General features: G+C 34.7%; 1 protein-coding gene across 1 annotated transcript in view; it reads right to left on the bottom strand.

Annotated features, from left to right (window-relative positions):
- The window catches only part of LOC136037010 (SPRY domain-containing protein 7-like), a 44,756-nt gene that overhangs the window by 13,706 nt on the left and 11,569 nt on the right, over positions 1-19,481 (bottom strand). The window contains exon 2 of the mRNA XM_065719424.1: positions 13,519-13,635. Within this exon, the coding sequence (XP_065575496.1) occupies positions 13,519-13,635 (117 nt within the window). The remainder of the gene's footprint in view (positions 1-13,518; positions 13,636-19,481) is intronic.

The raw sequence follows: 19,481 nt of genomic DNA, 5'->3' as shown, positions 1-19,481 counted from the left end.
CAGTCTTTTGGGGTAAATAAATCTAAATGTTACCTATTATTTTGCAAGGTAGCCTCCACCTTTAGAAACTAATGTACTACCGTACGGCATTACTGCCTCCGAAACTACAGGCTTAATATGCGTCTAGTTTTATGATAATTCTAAATCAATTGACTATGTCAGAATATTCACACAATAGCATTTTGACATTCAATTCCTTAGAATTGTTATTTTGCACCCACAAAATGGCTGAAAACATCAATTTGCTTTGGGACAGTCTTTTTGGCTAAAATGACTGTCTATGTTAACTATTTATTTTTATAGGACCACTGGCAGCTTTAGGAACAAATGCACCAATGTACAGTATTACTGCCTCTGAAACTGGACTCTCAATATGCGCATAATTTTTTGTAATTCTAAGTCAGTTAACTATCTCAGAATTCTAAGACAATAGCTTTGGGACCTTCTTTTGAATAGAATTGTTAATTTGCATCACAAAATTGCAAAAATTCCACTTTGCTGTGTGACAGTCCTTTGGGCCAAAATAAATACCTCCGTTAACCGTTATATTGTAGGACTACTTGGACCTTTAGAAACAAATCCACTACCGTACAGCATTACTGCCTCTGAAACTTGAGGCTCAATATGCATATAGATTTTTGATAATTCCAAATCAATTGACTACCTCAGAGTTTTCACAAAATAGCTCCTTTTGCCTATTTTTGGCAAGAATTGTTGTTTTGCACCACAAAATGGCTGAAAACGCTACTTTGCTGTGAGACAGTCTTTTTGGCTAAAATAAATATCTATCTTAACCGTCATTTTGTAGGGCTGCCTTCACCTTTCAAAACAAATGCACTACCGAACGACATTACTGCCGCTTACACTGGAGACTCAATATGCGTATAGTTTGTGAATCAATTAAATCTCAGAATTCTTCATAAAACTTGTTCAACGTAAACTTTTTTCTCTTCATGAAACTAGTCAATTGTTGATTTTTTCTGTTCATGAAACATGTTGTATGTTGATCATTTCTTCGTGAAACCTCTTGCATTTTAATTTTTTCCTTGTGAAACTTGTTGTACATTGAGTTTTTCGTCGTTAAACTAGTTGTACATTGATTTTTTCTTCCATTAAACTAATTTTATCTTGATATTTTATTCGTGAAACATGTTACATGTTGTTTTTTGGTTCGTGAAACTTATTACATGTTCATTTACTGCTCGTAAAACTTGTTGCATGTTGGTTTTTTCTTCGTGAACTTGCTGCATGTTGGTTTTTTCTTCGTGAACTTGTTGTACGTTGTTTTTTCTTCGTGAAACATGATACATGATGATTTTTGCTCGTGAAACTTATCGCATGTGAATTATTTTGTCAAGAAACTCATTTTATTTTGATTTAAGTCATTGGGAAACGTGTTAAATTTATATTCCTTCTTCATGAAACTTGTTGCATGTTAATTTTTCTCTTCCTTAGAATTTTATATTGATTTTTCTCTGCTTTAGAATTTTATATTGATTTTCCTCCTCGAGAAACCGGCTTTATTCGTGGAACTTGTTGCGTGCTGATGTTTTAATACTTTATCTTGAAATTTTTCTTCGAGAAACTTAATGTATGTTGAATTATTCTTTCGTGAAACTTAATTTACCATTACATTTTTCTTCGTGAAACTTGCTGGAAGTTGGTTTTTTCTTCGTGAAACATGACACAAGCCAATTTTTATTCGTGAAACTTGCTAGATGTGGACTATTTCTGCAAGAAACTTGAGGTACCTTGATTTATGTCTTCGAGAAACCTGTTAATGAAACTCTTGGCATGTCAATTTTTCTCCCCGTGAAACATATACATTGATTTTCCTCCCCGTGAAACCGTTTTTTTTTCGTAGAACTTGTTGCTTCCTGATTATTCTTCATGAAAATCAATTTGTCTTCATACGTTTCTTCGTAAAATTTGTTGGATGATAATTTATTCTTTCATAGAACTTAATTTATTAAGATATTTTTCCTTCATGAAACAAGTTACATGCTGAATTTGTGGATGAAACTTGTCACATGTGGATTATTTCTTCGAGAAACTTAATGTATCTTGATTTATGTCTTCGAAAAACTTTATATTCAATTTTTTCTTGGTGAAACTTGTTGCATGTGTTGATTTTCTTTTCGTGACACTTGTACATCGAATTTTAACCTCGTAAAACCGGTTTTGTTCGTAGAACTTGTTGCATGCTGATTTTAGTTCGTGAAACTTAATTTATCTTGATATTTTTCTTCGTGAAACTTAATTTATCATGATATTTTTCTTCGTGAAACTTGTTGCGTGTTAGTTTGTTCTTTGTGAAACATAATGAATACTAATTTTTGTTCGTGAAACTTGGTGCATAAACTTAATGTATCCTGATTTATGTCTTCGAAAAACATATTATATTTTTATTTCTTCTTAGGAAACTGTGTTGCATGTTGATTTTTCTCTTCTTGAAACATGTATATTGATTTTTCTCCTCTAAAAAACCTGATTTGTTCGTGGAACTTGTTGCGTGCAGATATTTTTTTAGCGAAACTCAATTTATCTTGATATTTTACTTCGTGAAGCTTGTATGTTGGTTAATTCTTTCATGAGCCTTCATTTATCATGACAATTTTCTTCGTGAAACCTGTTGCATGTTGGTTTTTTCTTCGTGAAATATAATGTATGCTAATTTTGCTCGTGAAACTAGTTGCATGTAAATTATTTCTTCGAGAAACTTAACGTATCATGACTTTGGTCTTCGAGAGACTTGATATATATTTTTATTTATTCTTCATGAAACTTGCTGCATTTTGATTTTTCTCTTCATGAAATATGTCGATTGGTTTTTCTCCTCGTGAAACCGATTTTGCTCGTGGAACTTGTTGCATGGTGATTTTCCTTCGTGAAACTTTATTTATCTTGCAATTTTTCTTCATGAAACTTGTTGTATGTTGATTTACTCTTCGTGAGACTTAATTTAACAAGATATATTTTTTTCCGTTACACTTTTTGCATGTTGATTTTTCCTCATACACTGATTTTTGTTCGTGAAACTTGTTTCATGTTGACGATTTCTTCAAGCAACTTAATACTTATTGATATTGATATTGAAGCTTGTATGTTGGTTAATTCTTTCATGAGCCTTCATTTATCATGACAATTTTCTTCGTGAAACCTGTTGCATGTTGGTTTTTTCTTCGTGAAATATAATGTATGCTAATTTTGCTCGTGAAACTAGTTGCATGTAAATTATTTCTTCGAGAAACTTAACGTATCATGACTTTGGTCTTCGAGAGACTTGATATATATTTTTATTTATTCTTCATGAAACTTGCTGCATTTTGATTTTTCTCTTCATGAAATATGTCGATTGGTTTTTCTCCTCGTGAAACCGATTTTGCTCGTGGAACTTGTTGCATGGTGATTTTCCTTCGTGAAACTTTATTTATCTTGAAATTTTTCTTCATGAAACTTGTTGTATGTTGATTTACTCTTCGTGAGACTTAATTTAACAAGATATATTTTTTTCGTTACACTTTTTGCATGTTGATTTTTCCTCATACACTGATTTTTGTTCGTGAAACTTGTTTCATGTTGACGATTTCTTCAAGCAACTTAATACTTATTGATATTGATATTGAAGCTTGTATGTTGGTTAATTCTTTCATGAGCCTTCATTTATCATGACAATTTTCTTCGTGAAACCTGTTGCATGTTGGTTTTTTCTTTGTGAAATATAATGTATGCTAATTTTGCTCGTGAAACTAGTTGCATGTAAATTATTTCTTCGAGAAACTTAACGTATCATGACTTTGGTCTTCGAGAGACTTGATATATATTTTTATTTATTCTTCATGAAACTTGCTGCATTTTGATTTTTCTCTTCATGAAATATGTCGATTGGTTTTTCTCCTCGTGAAACCGATTTTGCTCGTGGAACTTGTTGCATGGTGATTTTCCTTCGTGAAACTTTATTTATCTTGAAATTTTTCTTCATGAAACTTGTTGTATGTTGATTTACTCTTCGTGAGACTTAATTTAACAAGATATATTTTTTTCCGTTACACTTTTTGCATGTTGATTTTTCCTCATACACTGATTTTTGTTCGTGAAACTTGTTTCATGTTGACGATTTCTTCAAGCAACTTAATACTTGTTGCATGTTGATTTTCTCGTCGGGAAATTTATACATTGCTTTTTATCCTTGTGGAAATGGTCTTGTTCGTGGAACTTGTTGCGAGCTGATTTTTGTCCGTAAAACTTAATTTATCTTGATATTATTTTCGTGAAACTTGTTGCGAGCTGATTTTTGTCCGTAAAACTTACTTTATCTTGATATTATTTTCGTGAAACTTGTTTCATGTTGGTTTTTTCTTCGTGAAACATTATGCACACTGATTTTTGTTCGAGAAACTTGTTGTATGTGGATTATTTCTTCAAGAAACTCAATGTATCTTCATTTATGTCTTCGAGAATAAATTGGTATGTTTTCATTTCTTCTTCATGAAACCTCTTGCACGTTGTATTTTGTGCTTTTTGCTAGAAGAAACATCACTGATGCGTGTGTGTGTGCTGAGGGAAAATCTTTTAGGCTAAAACAAATGTATGTTGATCGCTATTTTGTAGGATTACCGGGATCTTTAGAAATGAATGCGCTACCGTAAGGCATTTCTGGCTCTGAAACTCTAGGCTCAATAAGCCTAGAGTTTTTCGTTAATTCTAAATCAACTGACTATTTCGATATTTGAATAGATTAGTATTTCAGCCTTCTTTTCGGCTTGAATTTTTGTTTTGCACCGCAAAATGGCTGATAACGCCACTTGCCATGGATAGTCTTTTTGGCTAAAATAATTGTCTATGTTAACCGTTATTTTGTAGAATTACCTGCACCTTTAGAAACAAATGCGCTAACGTACGGCATTGCAACCTTTGAAATTATAGGCCTAATATGCATATAGATTCCCGATGATTCTAGACCAACTGACTATCTCAGAGTTTTCACACAATAGCTTTTTTGAGCTTTTTTGGCTAGAATTTTTGATTTGCAGCACAAAAAGGCAGAAAACCCCACTTTGCTATGGGACTGTCTTTTTGGAACAACACTAAAAAAGACTGTCCCACAGCAAATCGGCGTATTCTGCTATTTTGTGATGCAAAACAACAATTCTAGTCAAAATTCTATTGTGTTAAAATTCCAAGATATTCAATTGATTTAGAATTATCGAAAATCTGTACGCATATTGAGCCTCGAGTGTCAGAGGCAGTAACACCATACGTTGGCGCAAAAGTTTTTAAAGTTGCAGGTAGTCCTAAAAACAAACGCCAAACAGAGATATATATTTCGGCCAAAGAGACTGTCCTATAGCACAGCGGTTTTTTCAGCCATTTTGTGGAGCAAAACAGCAAATCTAATCAAAAAAGTCCAAAATGCAATTGTGTGAAAATTTGGAGATAGTCAATTGCTTTAGTATTATCGAAAAACTAAAGGCAAATTCAGCCTCGAGTTTCAGAGAGAGAAATGCCGTTAGGTAGCGCATTCGTTTCTAAAAGCGCAGGTATTCCTACAAAATAACGGTTAACATAGACATTTATTTTAGCAAAAAAGACTGTCCCACAGCACAGTGGTATTTTCAGCTATTTTGTGAAGCAAAACACGAATTTTAGCCAAAAGATGTCTAAAAGGCTAGTATGTGAAAATTCTGATATGGTTAATCGATTTAGAATCATCGAGAATCCATACACATATTCAGCGTCCAGTTTTCAGACAGTAATAAATATATTTATCTTAACCAAAAATAATTACCCATCCACACACGCATCCGGGATCTTGTTTATAGCAACAAATGCAAAATTCTTTATTTTTGCTTATAGGAGCTTTGTAAAACGTGAACTAAAGAAAAAATAAAACTTTATATGGCTGGGCAGTCCAGCCATATATTGTTATTGTGGCTGAAAATATACAGTCTTGGCAAAAAAACGAGCAATTTTCATTAAGACTTATCAGAAATAACCGAAAGCAAAAAAGTATTTGTCTAAAAGAGAAATAGAAACGATGCATTTTCATTAAAACTTACAAAAAATACCTCTTAATATGGTCAAAATTGACCTCTAATATCAACCCCTTCGTGAAACTTGTTGTTTGTTGATCTATTATTTCGTGAAGCATGAATTACCATGATATTTTTCTTCGTCAAACTTATTACATGTTGTTTTTTTCTTCGTGAAACATGATGCATTCTAATTTGTGCTCGTGAAACTCCTTGCAGGTTGATTATTATAATCAAGAAATTTAATGTATCATGATTTATGTCTTCGAGAAACTTGATATATTTTAATGTCTTCTTCATTAAACTTTTTGCATGTTTATTTTTCTCTCTTCTTGAAACCTGTACAATGATTTTTCTCCTCGTGGAAACCAGCTTTTTTCGTGGAAATTGTTGCGTGCTGATTTTTGTAAATGAAATTATATTCATCTTGGTTTTTCTTCGGGAAACTTGTTGTATGTCGTTTTCTTCTTTCGCGAAACTTAATTAATCATGATATTTTTCTTCGTGAAACTGGACACGTGTTGCTTTTTCTTCGTGAAACATGTTGACACTAATTTCTGTTCGAGAAACTTGATGCAGGTGGAGTGTTTTTTCAAGGACCTGAATGGATGCTGATTCATGTCTTCGAGAAACGTGTGATATTTTCATTTCCTCTTCATAAAACTTGTCACACGTGGTTATTTCTTCAAAAAACTTAATGTATCTTGATTTTTGTCTTCCAGAATCTTGATGTATTTTTATTCCTTCTTCATGAAACTTGTCACTTGTTGATTTTTCTCTTCATGGACTTATACATTGATTTTTATCTTCGTGAAACTATTAGGGGTGCACCCAAGGGCGCACCATAGTTATGCAACATGTCTGGGGGTACCGCAATTATTACCAATAAATCTACCAAGCCACGTAGAATTACGTCACCCTCAATAAATCTACAGTCAGGCAAGTCACGAGTCAAGAAAGATTACTTAACACCCACGATTGCACCACCATTACGTAGCATTCTACATGTGCGTTGTCATTACATAAGACCCCACACTTGTTACCTCCTCAGTTACAACAGGGGATTCCCCGCTCGACTAGCGGACTCTATCTCTCTCTATCATGTAACCCCAAACCTCATTACGTAGCAACCAAAGAAATCCTGGATTAAGGAAGCCCTATATGTTTTTTAAAAGAATCAATAACGTTTGCATTTTTAATAGCGAATCCTGAAGGTTTTTACAAGTAATTTCCACATTTATTGTTTAGAAAACCCTCCCTATCACGTAACATACACCTGCATCTTATAGAAAAAATTCTCTATTACCTAAGAGATACTTGCGTCTAGAGGATGTTTCTAAAAAAAAAAGCACTGGGACTGGAATTCAAAGGGACAGGGCAGTCGTTGCATTCACAGGGCGGTCACTACTGATAACAAGCGTTACCGGGACTCGAACCCGTGTCCTCAATAACAAAAGATTTCAAGTCTAAACTAGCCAATTAGCCTATTCAGTTTGTTCAGAATACTTTTAATCAAACTACAAGAAAAGTCATTTTTCTCGATAATTCAAAAGTTATTGAAAATCTTCGACTTACAATTATTTTAAGGGGAGCAAAACAACAAGGTACTAGGGATAAATAAGAGACACTGTTAAATTTGTTCCGACAAGTTTATTTGAATTGCAAGAAAAGGACGAGGGGGAGGGGTCATATTGTACTTTCGCACACACTTCCTGTTAACCTTCCCAGATTTCTCTAGTACCCATTTCGAGTTCGGTAGACTCTAGCTGAGCTTAAAGAGTCAGTTACGCCACTGACCCGCCGTTCCAAGCCAAATAATGAGCGGCATAAGGACTCGAACCTAGGACGTCCTACACATAAGGACTAGCAAAAGGACGTCCTACAGAAACAAGATCCCAAGTTCAGCATGCCAACCACTCACTATATGGTGGTAGTATCTCTCTGATTAGTTCTAATAGATAACACAGTGTTATTTTATTATTGCAAAGAGTTCTATTTTTTTTAATATAATTTTCTTCAGAATACCTTATACATACTCCCTATTATTGGAGTTTTGCATTTATGAACCAAATTTTTCCAGCCTTGTCTTGGCTTTTCTGTGGATACTAATTAGAATAGCATAAAATGACGAGACCTCATTTTTGTTTGTTATAGTATCTATAAAGGAAGCAGTATTATTCTTCTTTTATAAAAAAAAGTTCTTATTTTTTACAATTTGATATTCTTCTTTCTTTTCTTTCTTAAAAAAAAAACATGTATGATTTGGCTGCGAGGTAAGCGTCTAAAAACTTATCCTTACTCAGCATTTTACCTGGACTTTTCCCCTAGAATTGGAAAGTCAATAGATTTTCAGGGATAAATTTCCTCAGGAGATCGGTATAAATGAAGGTACAGCATCCTACAAGTTCAAATTCTCTGTGGAGATATCTGCTCTTGTAGGCAATCCTCTCCTCTTGTGGTTTTACGAGTTTGCTGTATTGTCCTGGCACTTTAGGTTGCTTGTTGAATGGTGGTTGGTGGAAAGAGAACAGCCACTGAGAAAGAGAACAGCCACTGAGAAAGAGAACAAAGATACCAAAAGAGAACAGCCACTGACGCCACATCAAATCTCTCACTTAGGTGTTATAATTATATCCAGTTGGTGCTGCAGCTCCCCTCTTAGGGCCTATTTTTGATCCCCTCAAGTGGTGCCAGAAGGGTTATAGGATCCTCTACAAAAAAATCAGTATCAACGTTCAGTAGCAGGCCAACTGCCAGACTTCTATAGGGGTGTGATTGAGAGGGATGATAAGAAGTTCTGAAGTAGGTCCTATACTGTTAAGCAGCAATTAGTCGATTCCACCCATCGGTTAACGTCTGTTTCAATTATGCTAAAATTGACTTCAATCTTGAACAAAAATCATTTTCAATTTGGTTTTCGAATAGGGTTTTGAAGGTACTGCTGTGAGATATCTGTGAAATACATTCTAACACGGACTTGGCCTTTATTGCCTAGACTTTTACATTAGCTCTGGTCCTTTGTAAAATTCTTGAAAATATTGGTTATTTATAAGATAAATAGAATGTGTTATACACCCAAAGACCAGTTTGGGTTCAAAAAGGGCACTATCAGAGAACATGTGCATCGCTCTATTTTTAATAACCTCCTGGAGAGAAAGCGGACTAGTCTAGACGAGACGAGTCGAATGTTGTCACGGGTTCAGATGTAGGTAAAACGTTCGACTATTGCCTTCATGGTCAGCTTCTTTTGAGTGCCTATAATCATGTTCTTAATAAGTCAACAGTCCTTACTTTTTGCAATTTTGAACTACAAACTTAAAATTAAAGATTAAAACTAGTTTACCAAGTGGGAAAAACTTTTTTTCGATACCATTCCAGGCTAAAAAACAATCAGTCAAGAGGCTATCTCTTCACAAACTTTATGGAACAACAGTAATTGAACAGTATGGAAAAGCGTAATTGAACTCAGCCAGTGGTTAAACCTCGTTTTTCTGTACGTTGGTCTAGATTTGTCTTTATTGAATTATGCTGATGATATTTTGAATTTAAGTCATTCTTTTAGCCATTTTGAAGAGAATTTCTGGCGCTGAGGTTCATATGAGAAAATTGGTATTCATTTAAATGATACTAAAACTGAGTCTCTTATTTTGAATTGCAATGGAAGTAATCTTGACCAGAGGTAAGACTAGGAGACAAGACAGTAAACCCTTCATCTAGCATAGTCAATATTGGGCGACCTATTAGTTATGACGTTAAGGCGATACGTACTTCGTTAGTAGACGACTTTGCTTGCAAAGTACAGAAAGCTTACAATATCTTTGTGTCTTTGAAAGCTTCGTAGCTTCGACAAGTTCGAACTCAGCTGTCTAGAGCGACAGTTGCACCACTAGTACTCTCTCTATTTTGGACCCTTTTATCACATAAACAAGATCTCACTAACAATCATTTTGTAATAATCTTAAGGAAAAAATATATCAAAAAATAAAAGCCCTCATTCCAATATTTTTTATTGTTCACCTAAATTATAATATTAATTACTATTTTCTTTTTGAATAAATGAAAATGAAAATTTGCAAAGGTTGGGAACCGCAGTTCTAGACTAGTGAGCTACAATCACCCAATCAAAGATCTTGTATTGATATAATAATTTCATCTTCAAGGGTGAAGCTATCAAGAGAGTTAAAAATCTTCATTGTTTCGGAATTTATTTCTCATCAGAGATCTCTATAGGCACACGTCTTGATTTTGTCTCATCTCCCCATAAAAACAAGAGGTAAGAGCTCATATGGCACTTGTGACGAGGCTGGAAGAGACAAGAACTCATATGGTATGAGCTCTAGCAAAATTCTAAGAATCAATAGATTGATTTAAAAGGAAAATCAGAGGCTTAATGCCGGTCGGAATTTAAAATAAGAGCTCTGAGTCACGAGGTCCTTCTAAATATCAAAATTCATTAAGACCCGATCACCCACTCGTAAGTTATAAATACATATTTTTTTCTAATTTTTCCTCTCCCTTCAGCCTCCCAGATGTTCGAATCGGGGAAAAAGACTTTATCAAGTCAATTTGGACAGCTCCCTGACACTTTTATCTACCAATTTTTATCATCCTAGCCCGTAGAAGCACCAAACTCGCCAAAGTACAGAACCCACCCCCTAACTCCTCCAAAGAGAGCGGATCCAGTACGGCTACGTCAATCACGTATCTACAACATTTGCTTATTCTACCCACCAAGTTTAATCCCGATTCTCCACTCTAAACGTTTTCCAAGATTTCCGGTTTTCTCCTCCAACTCCCCCCAGTGTCAACAGATCTGGTCGGGGTTTGAAATAAGAGCTCTGAGACATGAGATCCTTCTAAATATCAAACTTCATTAAGATCTGGTCACCCGTTCTTAAGTTAAAAATACCTCAATTTTTCTAGTTTTTAAAATAAACAAACACACCCCCCCCAGCTCCCCCAAAGAGAACAGATCTGTTCCAATTATGTCAATAACGTATCTATAAATTGTGTTTATTCTTTTCATCAAGTTTCATTTCGATCTCTCCAATCTAAGCGTTTTCCAAAATTTCCGGTTTCTAAGATTTCTGTTTCCCCCCTCCAGCCCCTTATGTCCCCGGATCCAATTCAAATCGAAAATGGAGCATCTGAGACATACGATCCTCCGATATATCAAGTTTCATTAAGATGTGATCACCCATTCGTAAGGTAAGGATATATCAATTTTCAAGTTTTCCAAGAATTCCGGTTTCCCCCTCCAACTCCCCCCCAATGTGACTGGACCTGGTCGGGATTTACAATGAGCACTCTAAAGCACAAGATCCTTGTCATCTGGTCACCCGTTCTTAAGATAAAAATACCTCAATTTTTCTAGTTTTTAAAATAAACACACACAAACCCCCCCCCCCCCAACTCCCCCAAAGAGAACAGATCTGTTCCAATTATGTCAATAACGTATCTATAAATTGTGTTTATTCTTTTCATCAAGTTTCATTTTCGACATCAAGTCACCCGTTCGTAAGTTAAAAATATCTCATTTTTTCTAATTTTTCCGAATTACTCGCCCCCCCCCCAACTCCACTAAAGAGAACGGAGCCGGTCCGGTTATGTCAGTCAGCTATCTTGGACTTGTTTTTATTCTTCCCACCAAGTTTCATCCTGACCTCTCCGCTTTAAGTATTTTCCAAGATTTCCAGTTCCCCCCAACTCCCCCTTCCCAATGACGCTGGATCCGGTCGGGATTTTAAAAAAAGAGATCTGAGTTAAGAGGTCCTTCTAAGTATGAAACTTCATCAAGATCTGATCACAGTTAAAAATACCTCATTTTTTCTAATTTTTCAGAATTACCCCCTCCCCCCCCCCCAAATAGAGCGGATCCGTTCCGGTTATATCAATCACGTATCTAAGACTTCCGCTTATTTTCACCACCAAGTTTCATCCCGATCCCTCCACTCTAAGCATTTTCCAAGATTTTAGGTTTCCCCCTCCAACTACCCCCAATGTCACCGGATCTGGTCGGGATTTAAAATAAGAACTCTGAGACACGATATCTTTCCAAACATCAAATTTAATTAAGATCCCATCACCCGTTCGTAAGTTAAATATACTTCATTTTTCTATTTTTCCGAATTAACCGGCACCCCCCCCCCCTGATGGCCGAATCATGCAAAAGACTATTTCTAATTTAATCTGGTCCGGTCCCTGATACGCCTGCCAAATCTCATCGTCCTAGCTTACCTGGAAGTGCCTAAATTAGCTAAACCGGGACAGACCAACAGAATTTGCGATCGCTATATATCACTTGGTTAATACCAAGTGCCATAAAAAGCTGGGCGGGACTCTTCATACTAAAGGAGGCCCTAGAATGTCTATAATGAAGTTGATCATCAAATCATCAGAATACTTTTCTATTTCGAGGAGATAGAATTCTGAAGGGAAAAAAGGCAGCCTTTTACAAACCAGGTTAATTAATGGTAAGCAGTCAATATAGACTGAGAAGGAGATTCTGCATAACTCACCCTTTCAAGCCTGATTGGTTCTTTTGCGGAAAATATTAAACCAGTAAAAAAACAAATAATATATATATATATATATATATATATATATATATATATATATATATATCAATCAATTAATTTATTTATAACCCATCTACAAAAAGAGGGCGGAACGCCCTTAAGATGGAGTAATAAGAGAAAAAAAAGGTACAAATAAATACAAATTAACACAATCAAACAATTAAATAAGTAATGCTGACCATGGGTGAGACACTATCAACATAGAAGAACAAAAATCATGAAGCCTTTTATCAATAATAGATGTAGGAGAAACTAGGCGGAATTTGTTCACTAAGTAACTAATTCTAGTCCAAGGAGGGTAACTGAGAAGGAATTTAGCATAACGAAAATATACTCTACGAACAGATAGTTTCTGAGGTTCACTAAAAAACTGCCAAACCGGACAAAGAGAAAGGAGATGAGGTACAACTAGGCTATTATAAATTTTCGCAAGATTTAATTTATCAATATGTTTAATATTAGATGCAATTGAAGCATAAGCAATTCTCAGTTTTTTCTTCAAAAGTTCAAGGGAAAAATTCACAGTTTCTTTCATATTTTTTCCAATAGGCATTCCAAGGTAAACTAATTTTTGAGAAAGGGGGACATGAACATTAGCTAAAGATAATATATATATATATATATATATATATATATATATATATATATATATATATATATATATATATATATATATATATATATATATATATATATATATATATATATATATATAAACAATACATATATATATATATATATAAATAATACACACATATATATATATATATATATATAAATAATACATATATATATATATATATATATATATATATATATATATATATATATATATATATATATATATATATATATGTGTGTGTGTGTGTGTGTGTGTATATATATAATAGTAGAGAAAAGCTTAATACCTCCTTGTTGAATTTTGACTTCAAAGTAAGCTTTATCTTGCAATATTGGAATGGAAGCTAAAGCTGCACCAGAGCCACATATTCGAGTACCATTTTTTATAATGACTACTTCTTGACCTGCAACAAAAGAAGACACGAATATAAACTGCTTTTGATGCTTTAAAAAAGGCGAGGGATCTCCTCTCCCCTAAATAACCTGTCAGGTCAAATTTTTATGCTGCTGGGCCTACATCATGGACAACGGGGAAAATACTAATTAGAATACGATGAAATTGGTAAGTTTGTAAGCAATTTAAGATAGAAATGAAGTGTATTTTATATAATTTAAAGACAGAAGTCTAAACAACAAAATTCATCCGTTGCACTGAAATCTACACGGAATGTATGTTAACAGCTATTTTTTACTGTGTTAAAAAGTAGAGTTAAGAGAAAGAGTCAAACTTTAGCGTAAAGAGCGGGGCGTTGATGAGGAAGCATCTCCTTTCATATACGAAGTGATTTCTGTTCGTTTTAAGTTTTAATGTCGCTCATTACTTTCCGTTAATAAAACTAGTTTTTTTTATTTATTTAAATCAAGTAATGTAAGGAGGGATGCGGTTTTTTAATGTCAAAAATGATATTTCTCGAAACGTAGGGGGAGTGAAAACCTAGGGATAGGCGATTGACGCCCTTGCTCTGAGGGATCAAGAAGAATTCTCTGATGACCAGAAGAATGCACAAAGTATGCTTTGTACAAATGATCAAATAACTGACAGTTAAACTCAGCAGCTACTGTATCAGCAAGCAAAAATGATGATAATGTAAATATTGTCTAAAATAGAAATTCATGATGACGCATAAACAGATACAAATTTTTATCTGCGGCCTATTCTCTTCCCAACAGACATTTTTCAGAAGGTGTAGGCAAATCTCAACATCACTTAGTGCATGAATGTAATGGTAATAGAGCTAATGCAATAATAGTAGCTTTTATGAGCCCATTCCTGTCCCACCTCTGTGAAAGGTATACAAAGGGTTATCTAATCTCTTTTCATCTGGAAAAGAGAAGACTTCTGATTCCAATGAGACCTGGTAGAAGGTAATAATTAGTGTTCTAGTTGTAATTTATTTGTTTCCAAATTTAATCTTTCCCTTGTAGAAGAGAAAGCTTTGTAAGGCCTTGTAATCAGAAAATTTACCAAAGAATATTAGTGCGTCGCAGCCAAAGTTATAATTCAATCTGATCAACATTTTGTTTATGTTGTTTCACAACTGGGACCTACAAAAAAAGCACTATATTTATTCTACCCCTATTACTACTACTACGACTACTAGTAAGGCTAAGGGCATTAAGATGAAAATTACAGGGAAAACTGAGAGGGATGTATAACTAAATCAAAACATACTATGCTCATGCAGGTAGTCAAAAGGGCGAGTACCAATATTTTAGCAACAGTTGAAGGGGATATTGAACGAACCAAAAAGACACTATGTGCATACTACAATTATTGCTACTACTACTAATACAAATAATATGACTTCTACTACAACTGAGACTAAGGGCACTAAGGCAAAACTTTCAGAAAATGTTAAGGGGGGGACTGAGTTAGGCCTAAACCAAAATATACTATCTGCATGCAGGTTGTCAATAGAGTGTAATCGACATTTTTCATGAATAGCATAAGAGCATTGAGTGGGAATTTTCAGGGCGAATAAAGACCACTACTGCTACTATTACCACTATTGAGGCTAAGGATATGAAAGGTAAAACTTTCAGGAAACGTTTAGGGGGATGTTGAACTAAATCAAAACACATCATGGTTGAGGGGATGTAAAACCGACAAAAAGTTAAGATTTGCAAACTACTACTTCTATTTCTACCACTGCTACTAAGGATATGGTAATATGATAACATTTTTAAGAACTGCTGACGGGGATAGTGAATCAAATCAACACATGATATATGTCTGAAGGTTGTCAAAAGGCGTATTGGCAATACTTCAGCAACAGCTCAGAGTAATAAGTTGAAACTTTCAGTGTATGTTGAGGAGGATACTGAACTAATTAAAAGACACTATGTGCATAATACTGTTATTACTACTAGTACTACTATTACTAAGACTAACTGCATTAGACTGAAACTTTCAGGGCTTGTTGAGGAGGGTGTTGGACTAATCAAAACACTGTGTACATGCAGTTTATCAAAAGGCTGTACCAGCAATATCTCATAAACAGCTAAGAGCATTAAATTGGAACTATCAGAGCATGCCAAGGGGATGTTGAACTAACCAAAATGGCCCTGCGTGAATACTACTAATGCTACTATTCTGTGCAATCAATCTTAATACTTTCAATGCTCCAACTACTACTACTGCTACTATGACTACTACTATTGCTAATACTAAGGGTATTCAGGCAAAACTTTCAAATAATGGTGAGAGCAGTGATGAAATAAATCAAAACGCACTAGGCACATACACCTTGTCAAAAGGGGTTATCAGCAATATCTCAGGTTTAGCTTGGAGTTTTAAATTTTAAACTTTCAGTATATTTTGAGGAAGAATTTGAAATAAATCAAAATGCACTATGTAAATGCAGGGTGTATTAAAGGGGTAACCTTTCAGAGCTACTATCACTACTACCCACTACTACTTTTGCTACTACAACGGATTTAAATCAAAAGGATTTGCGTGCATCCAGGTTGTAAAAATGGCATAATTACAATGTCTCAGGAACAGAATAGGATATTAAGTTTTATTTTTCAAGAAAAATTGAGGGGATGTAAAACTAAACCAAAGATACTATGTGATGTATGGCAAAAATAGAAGAAGGTCAGTCTGACTCAGTCAAAATAAACGATTAAATAATTGTAATAGCAATATAACCGAAATCAGGCAGTAAAAATGACTAGTAAAAAAGTATTACTTGATGCAACAAGAAGAGAAAATCCCTTGCAACAGACGGAATATACTACTACTACTACTACTGCTGCTATAACAGAACTAAACCAAAAGAGTTTGAGCGCATCCAGGTTGTAAAAATGGCACAGATACAATAACTCAGGAATAGAATAGAGTAATAAGTTGAAACTTTCAGGGAAAGTCGAAGGGGTGCAAAATCAAGACAAACTGTGTCTGTCAAAAAGATGTGCAATATCCAAGTAAAGACTCGCCAGTTTTACACTGGAAGATCAGAGTACGTTTTTGGGGGTGTTAAGCTAAATCAAAACACTGCACACATCCAATTTTGGGCTAAGGACGTATCAGCAACATCTCAAGAACAGCTAGGGACACCAAGTTAAAACTGTTAGCACATGTTTAGTGGAAAATAGAACTAAATCCAAATGCATAATGTGTATCCAATATAGTCCAAAGGGTATATCCGCAGTATCCCAGGAAATTTTAAGGGAATTAAGGAGAAACTTTCAGGGCATGTGTAAGGGGACAGTCGATTAATGTGTGTCTAAACTTAAAATTGTAATATGATTGGGGATTACAGTTCTGACAGCCCTATAGAACCCTTCCTCCTGTTCCAGCATTTGGAGTCTAAAATAATCCTCTTCTGGCTTCAAAGAAAATTTTCGGCTGGATTATTTGCTTTCCATCTTTTTATTCTTCACTCCAATCAGTTAGAATCAACCAAACAGAAACGGGTTTTAAGGTCAGGGGAATCATACTAAACCATATTATTACACCTTTATCAAGTGACTAAGTGTATCTCACAGTGATTGTACAAGATTGTGGTTCAATCCATTTTTTTAGGGCTATAATGAGAGAAAGTTTTAGATGGCTAGGACAGGTTCTCCAGAGGAAGGATGACAGATTGTTCTTGTTGGCCAGCCGCTAGGGCCGAACGAAATGCAGGTTGTCCTCACATAGGGTGGAGGGTCATACGGACAGATTTAAGGCAAATGAATACTTCCTGGGAGGGTGTAAAGAGGAAGGCTTTGAATAGATAAGGATGGAGGAGGATCATATGAAGCTGTGTTGACCTAAAGAAGCTGGGTGCTGCAGTGAGTTGTTAGAAGTAGTAGTAGTAGTAGTAGCAATTGAATAATTTCCCAGAAAAATGTTTTTACTTCTTTTCCTGGCAGCTTGATATTAATATTTCACCAATACTCACCAATTGAAAGCATTAGGGCATAATTGTGATTAAAATTGTTGCAAAATTATACCCAACATGTAGATAGTAAACCAACTGATTTGCATAGAGACAACTGAAAATATTTATAATATTATTTTCTTAATAAATAGAAAACAATATTTCATTTAAAAGCAAACAAAAATTAACAAAAAAAAAATTTTCACAAAAGTTTTTTTTCAGAGAAAAGTAATGAGCTACATTAAACCGAAGATGAGAAAAATAAAGTCAAATAATTTTTTGAGTGTAACACCACCACAAATTATTATCAAAAAATAAATAAAACCCACAACAAACAGAAATTACAACAAATAACCAAGACTAACTCAAAACAAGCAGAAAGTACGCCAAGGAGGGACAGGGCTCCTGTGCCTTGAAGATATAGAATTTAATCTGTACTTCACTGAAAATATATGCATTTTAAACGTTTTCTACTTCGTAACTTCAATGGATCCAAAATTATTAACACTTCCAGGAATGAATACTAGCATATACTAAACTTTTAATTCACACAATTTTTTCTTTTCAGTAATCTTGGTTGTGATGGTGATTATTTTCCTTTTTTTGCTGTTATGACAAACAAAATTAGATTGCTCAAAATAAAGATTGCTTCCAGTAAAGGGCATCTACGTTTTGGTCTTTAGAAGGCACAGGTGCCATTAGCCTTATCCCTTGTTGTTGTAGTTTCTGCTTCTATTCAGTAGTGTTCTTCTATTTTATTCAGTGTATAGTTAAAGATTAATAAAGACTTGAAGAACTTGAACTTGAAACAGTTGTTTTTTTATTCAATTTCTGACGGTTTTTTAAATAACGCCGAAATATCTGACTTCACATCCACGAAAAAATCCCCCTCCGCACGGACATATCCTCTGGACAATTCAATCCTGGCGAAAATTTAACCCGGACAGCCACCTTTAACTTTCCACACGTAAAATTGAATTGGTGAAGCAAAAGCAAGACATGTAGAGAAATTTCAAATAGTAATTCTGTCAAACTTACCCAGTATAAATTTTCCCCCTGGAAACTTCTCTCTCCATGGAAAATTCCCCCCTTACCAAATCCTCCCATCAAAAAACTCACCGTCTCCCCAACCGAAAAATGTAAACAAACTTCCCGATAACAAATACTATATGTAAAAAATGGACAAATTTTATAACTTAAAAACCTTTCCGCAGGTGCTTTAGAGGTCATTTTATCTCCAAAGACACATTTTTGGTATTTCAACTATGCTGAACAAAATAGCTAACTCAAAATATTGATTGGACAATTTTGGAAAAAAGTGGCGTGGGAGGGGGCCTAGTTGCCCTCAAATTTTTTTTGGCCACTTAAGAAGGGCACTAGAACTTTTCATTTCTGTTATAATGAGCCCTTTCCCGACGTTCTAAGCCTACTGGGTCGATAAAATCACCCCTGAAAAAAAAAACAACAAACAAACACGCATCCGCGATTTATCTTCTGGAAAAATTATTTCACATTTTTGCAGATGTGAGCTCGAAACACAAAAGTAGACTTATTTGATATACTGAATTTGTTGGTGGGATTTTTCATTAAAATTTTGTGACTTCTAGGGGGTCTTTCCCCCTTTATCGAAAAGAGATACATTTTTTTTTCAGACTCATAGCTTTTGACGGGTAAAACTAAACTTGGAGTCAGCATAATAAGTTAATTCTCTTGATATATCTATTCGTATCAAAATTCTGTTTTTTAGAGTTTTGGTTACTATTGAGCCGGGTCGCTCCCTACTTACAGTTCGTTACCACGAACTGTTTGATTACCCATCAGAATCCATACAGAAATCCTTGCAATATTGATCGTTTTTTCTGCGTTACCATAAGTATTGCATT

Source organism: Artemia franciscana, chromosome 16 (genome assembly GCF_032884065.1).
Source record: "Artemia franciscana chromosome 16, ASM3288406v1, whole genome shotgun sequence".
NCBI classification, from domain to species: Eukaryota; Metazoa; Arthropoda; class Branchiopoda; order Anostraca; family Artemiidae; genus Artemia; species Artemia franciscana.
This window is presented reverse-complemented; position numbering and strand designations above follow the sequence as displayed.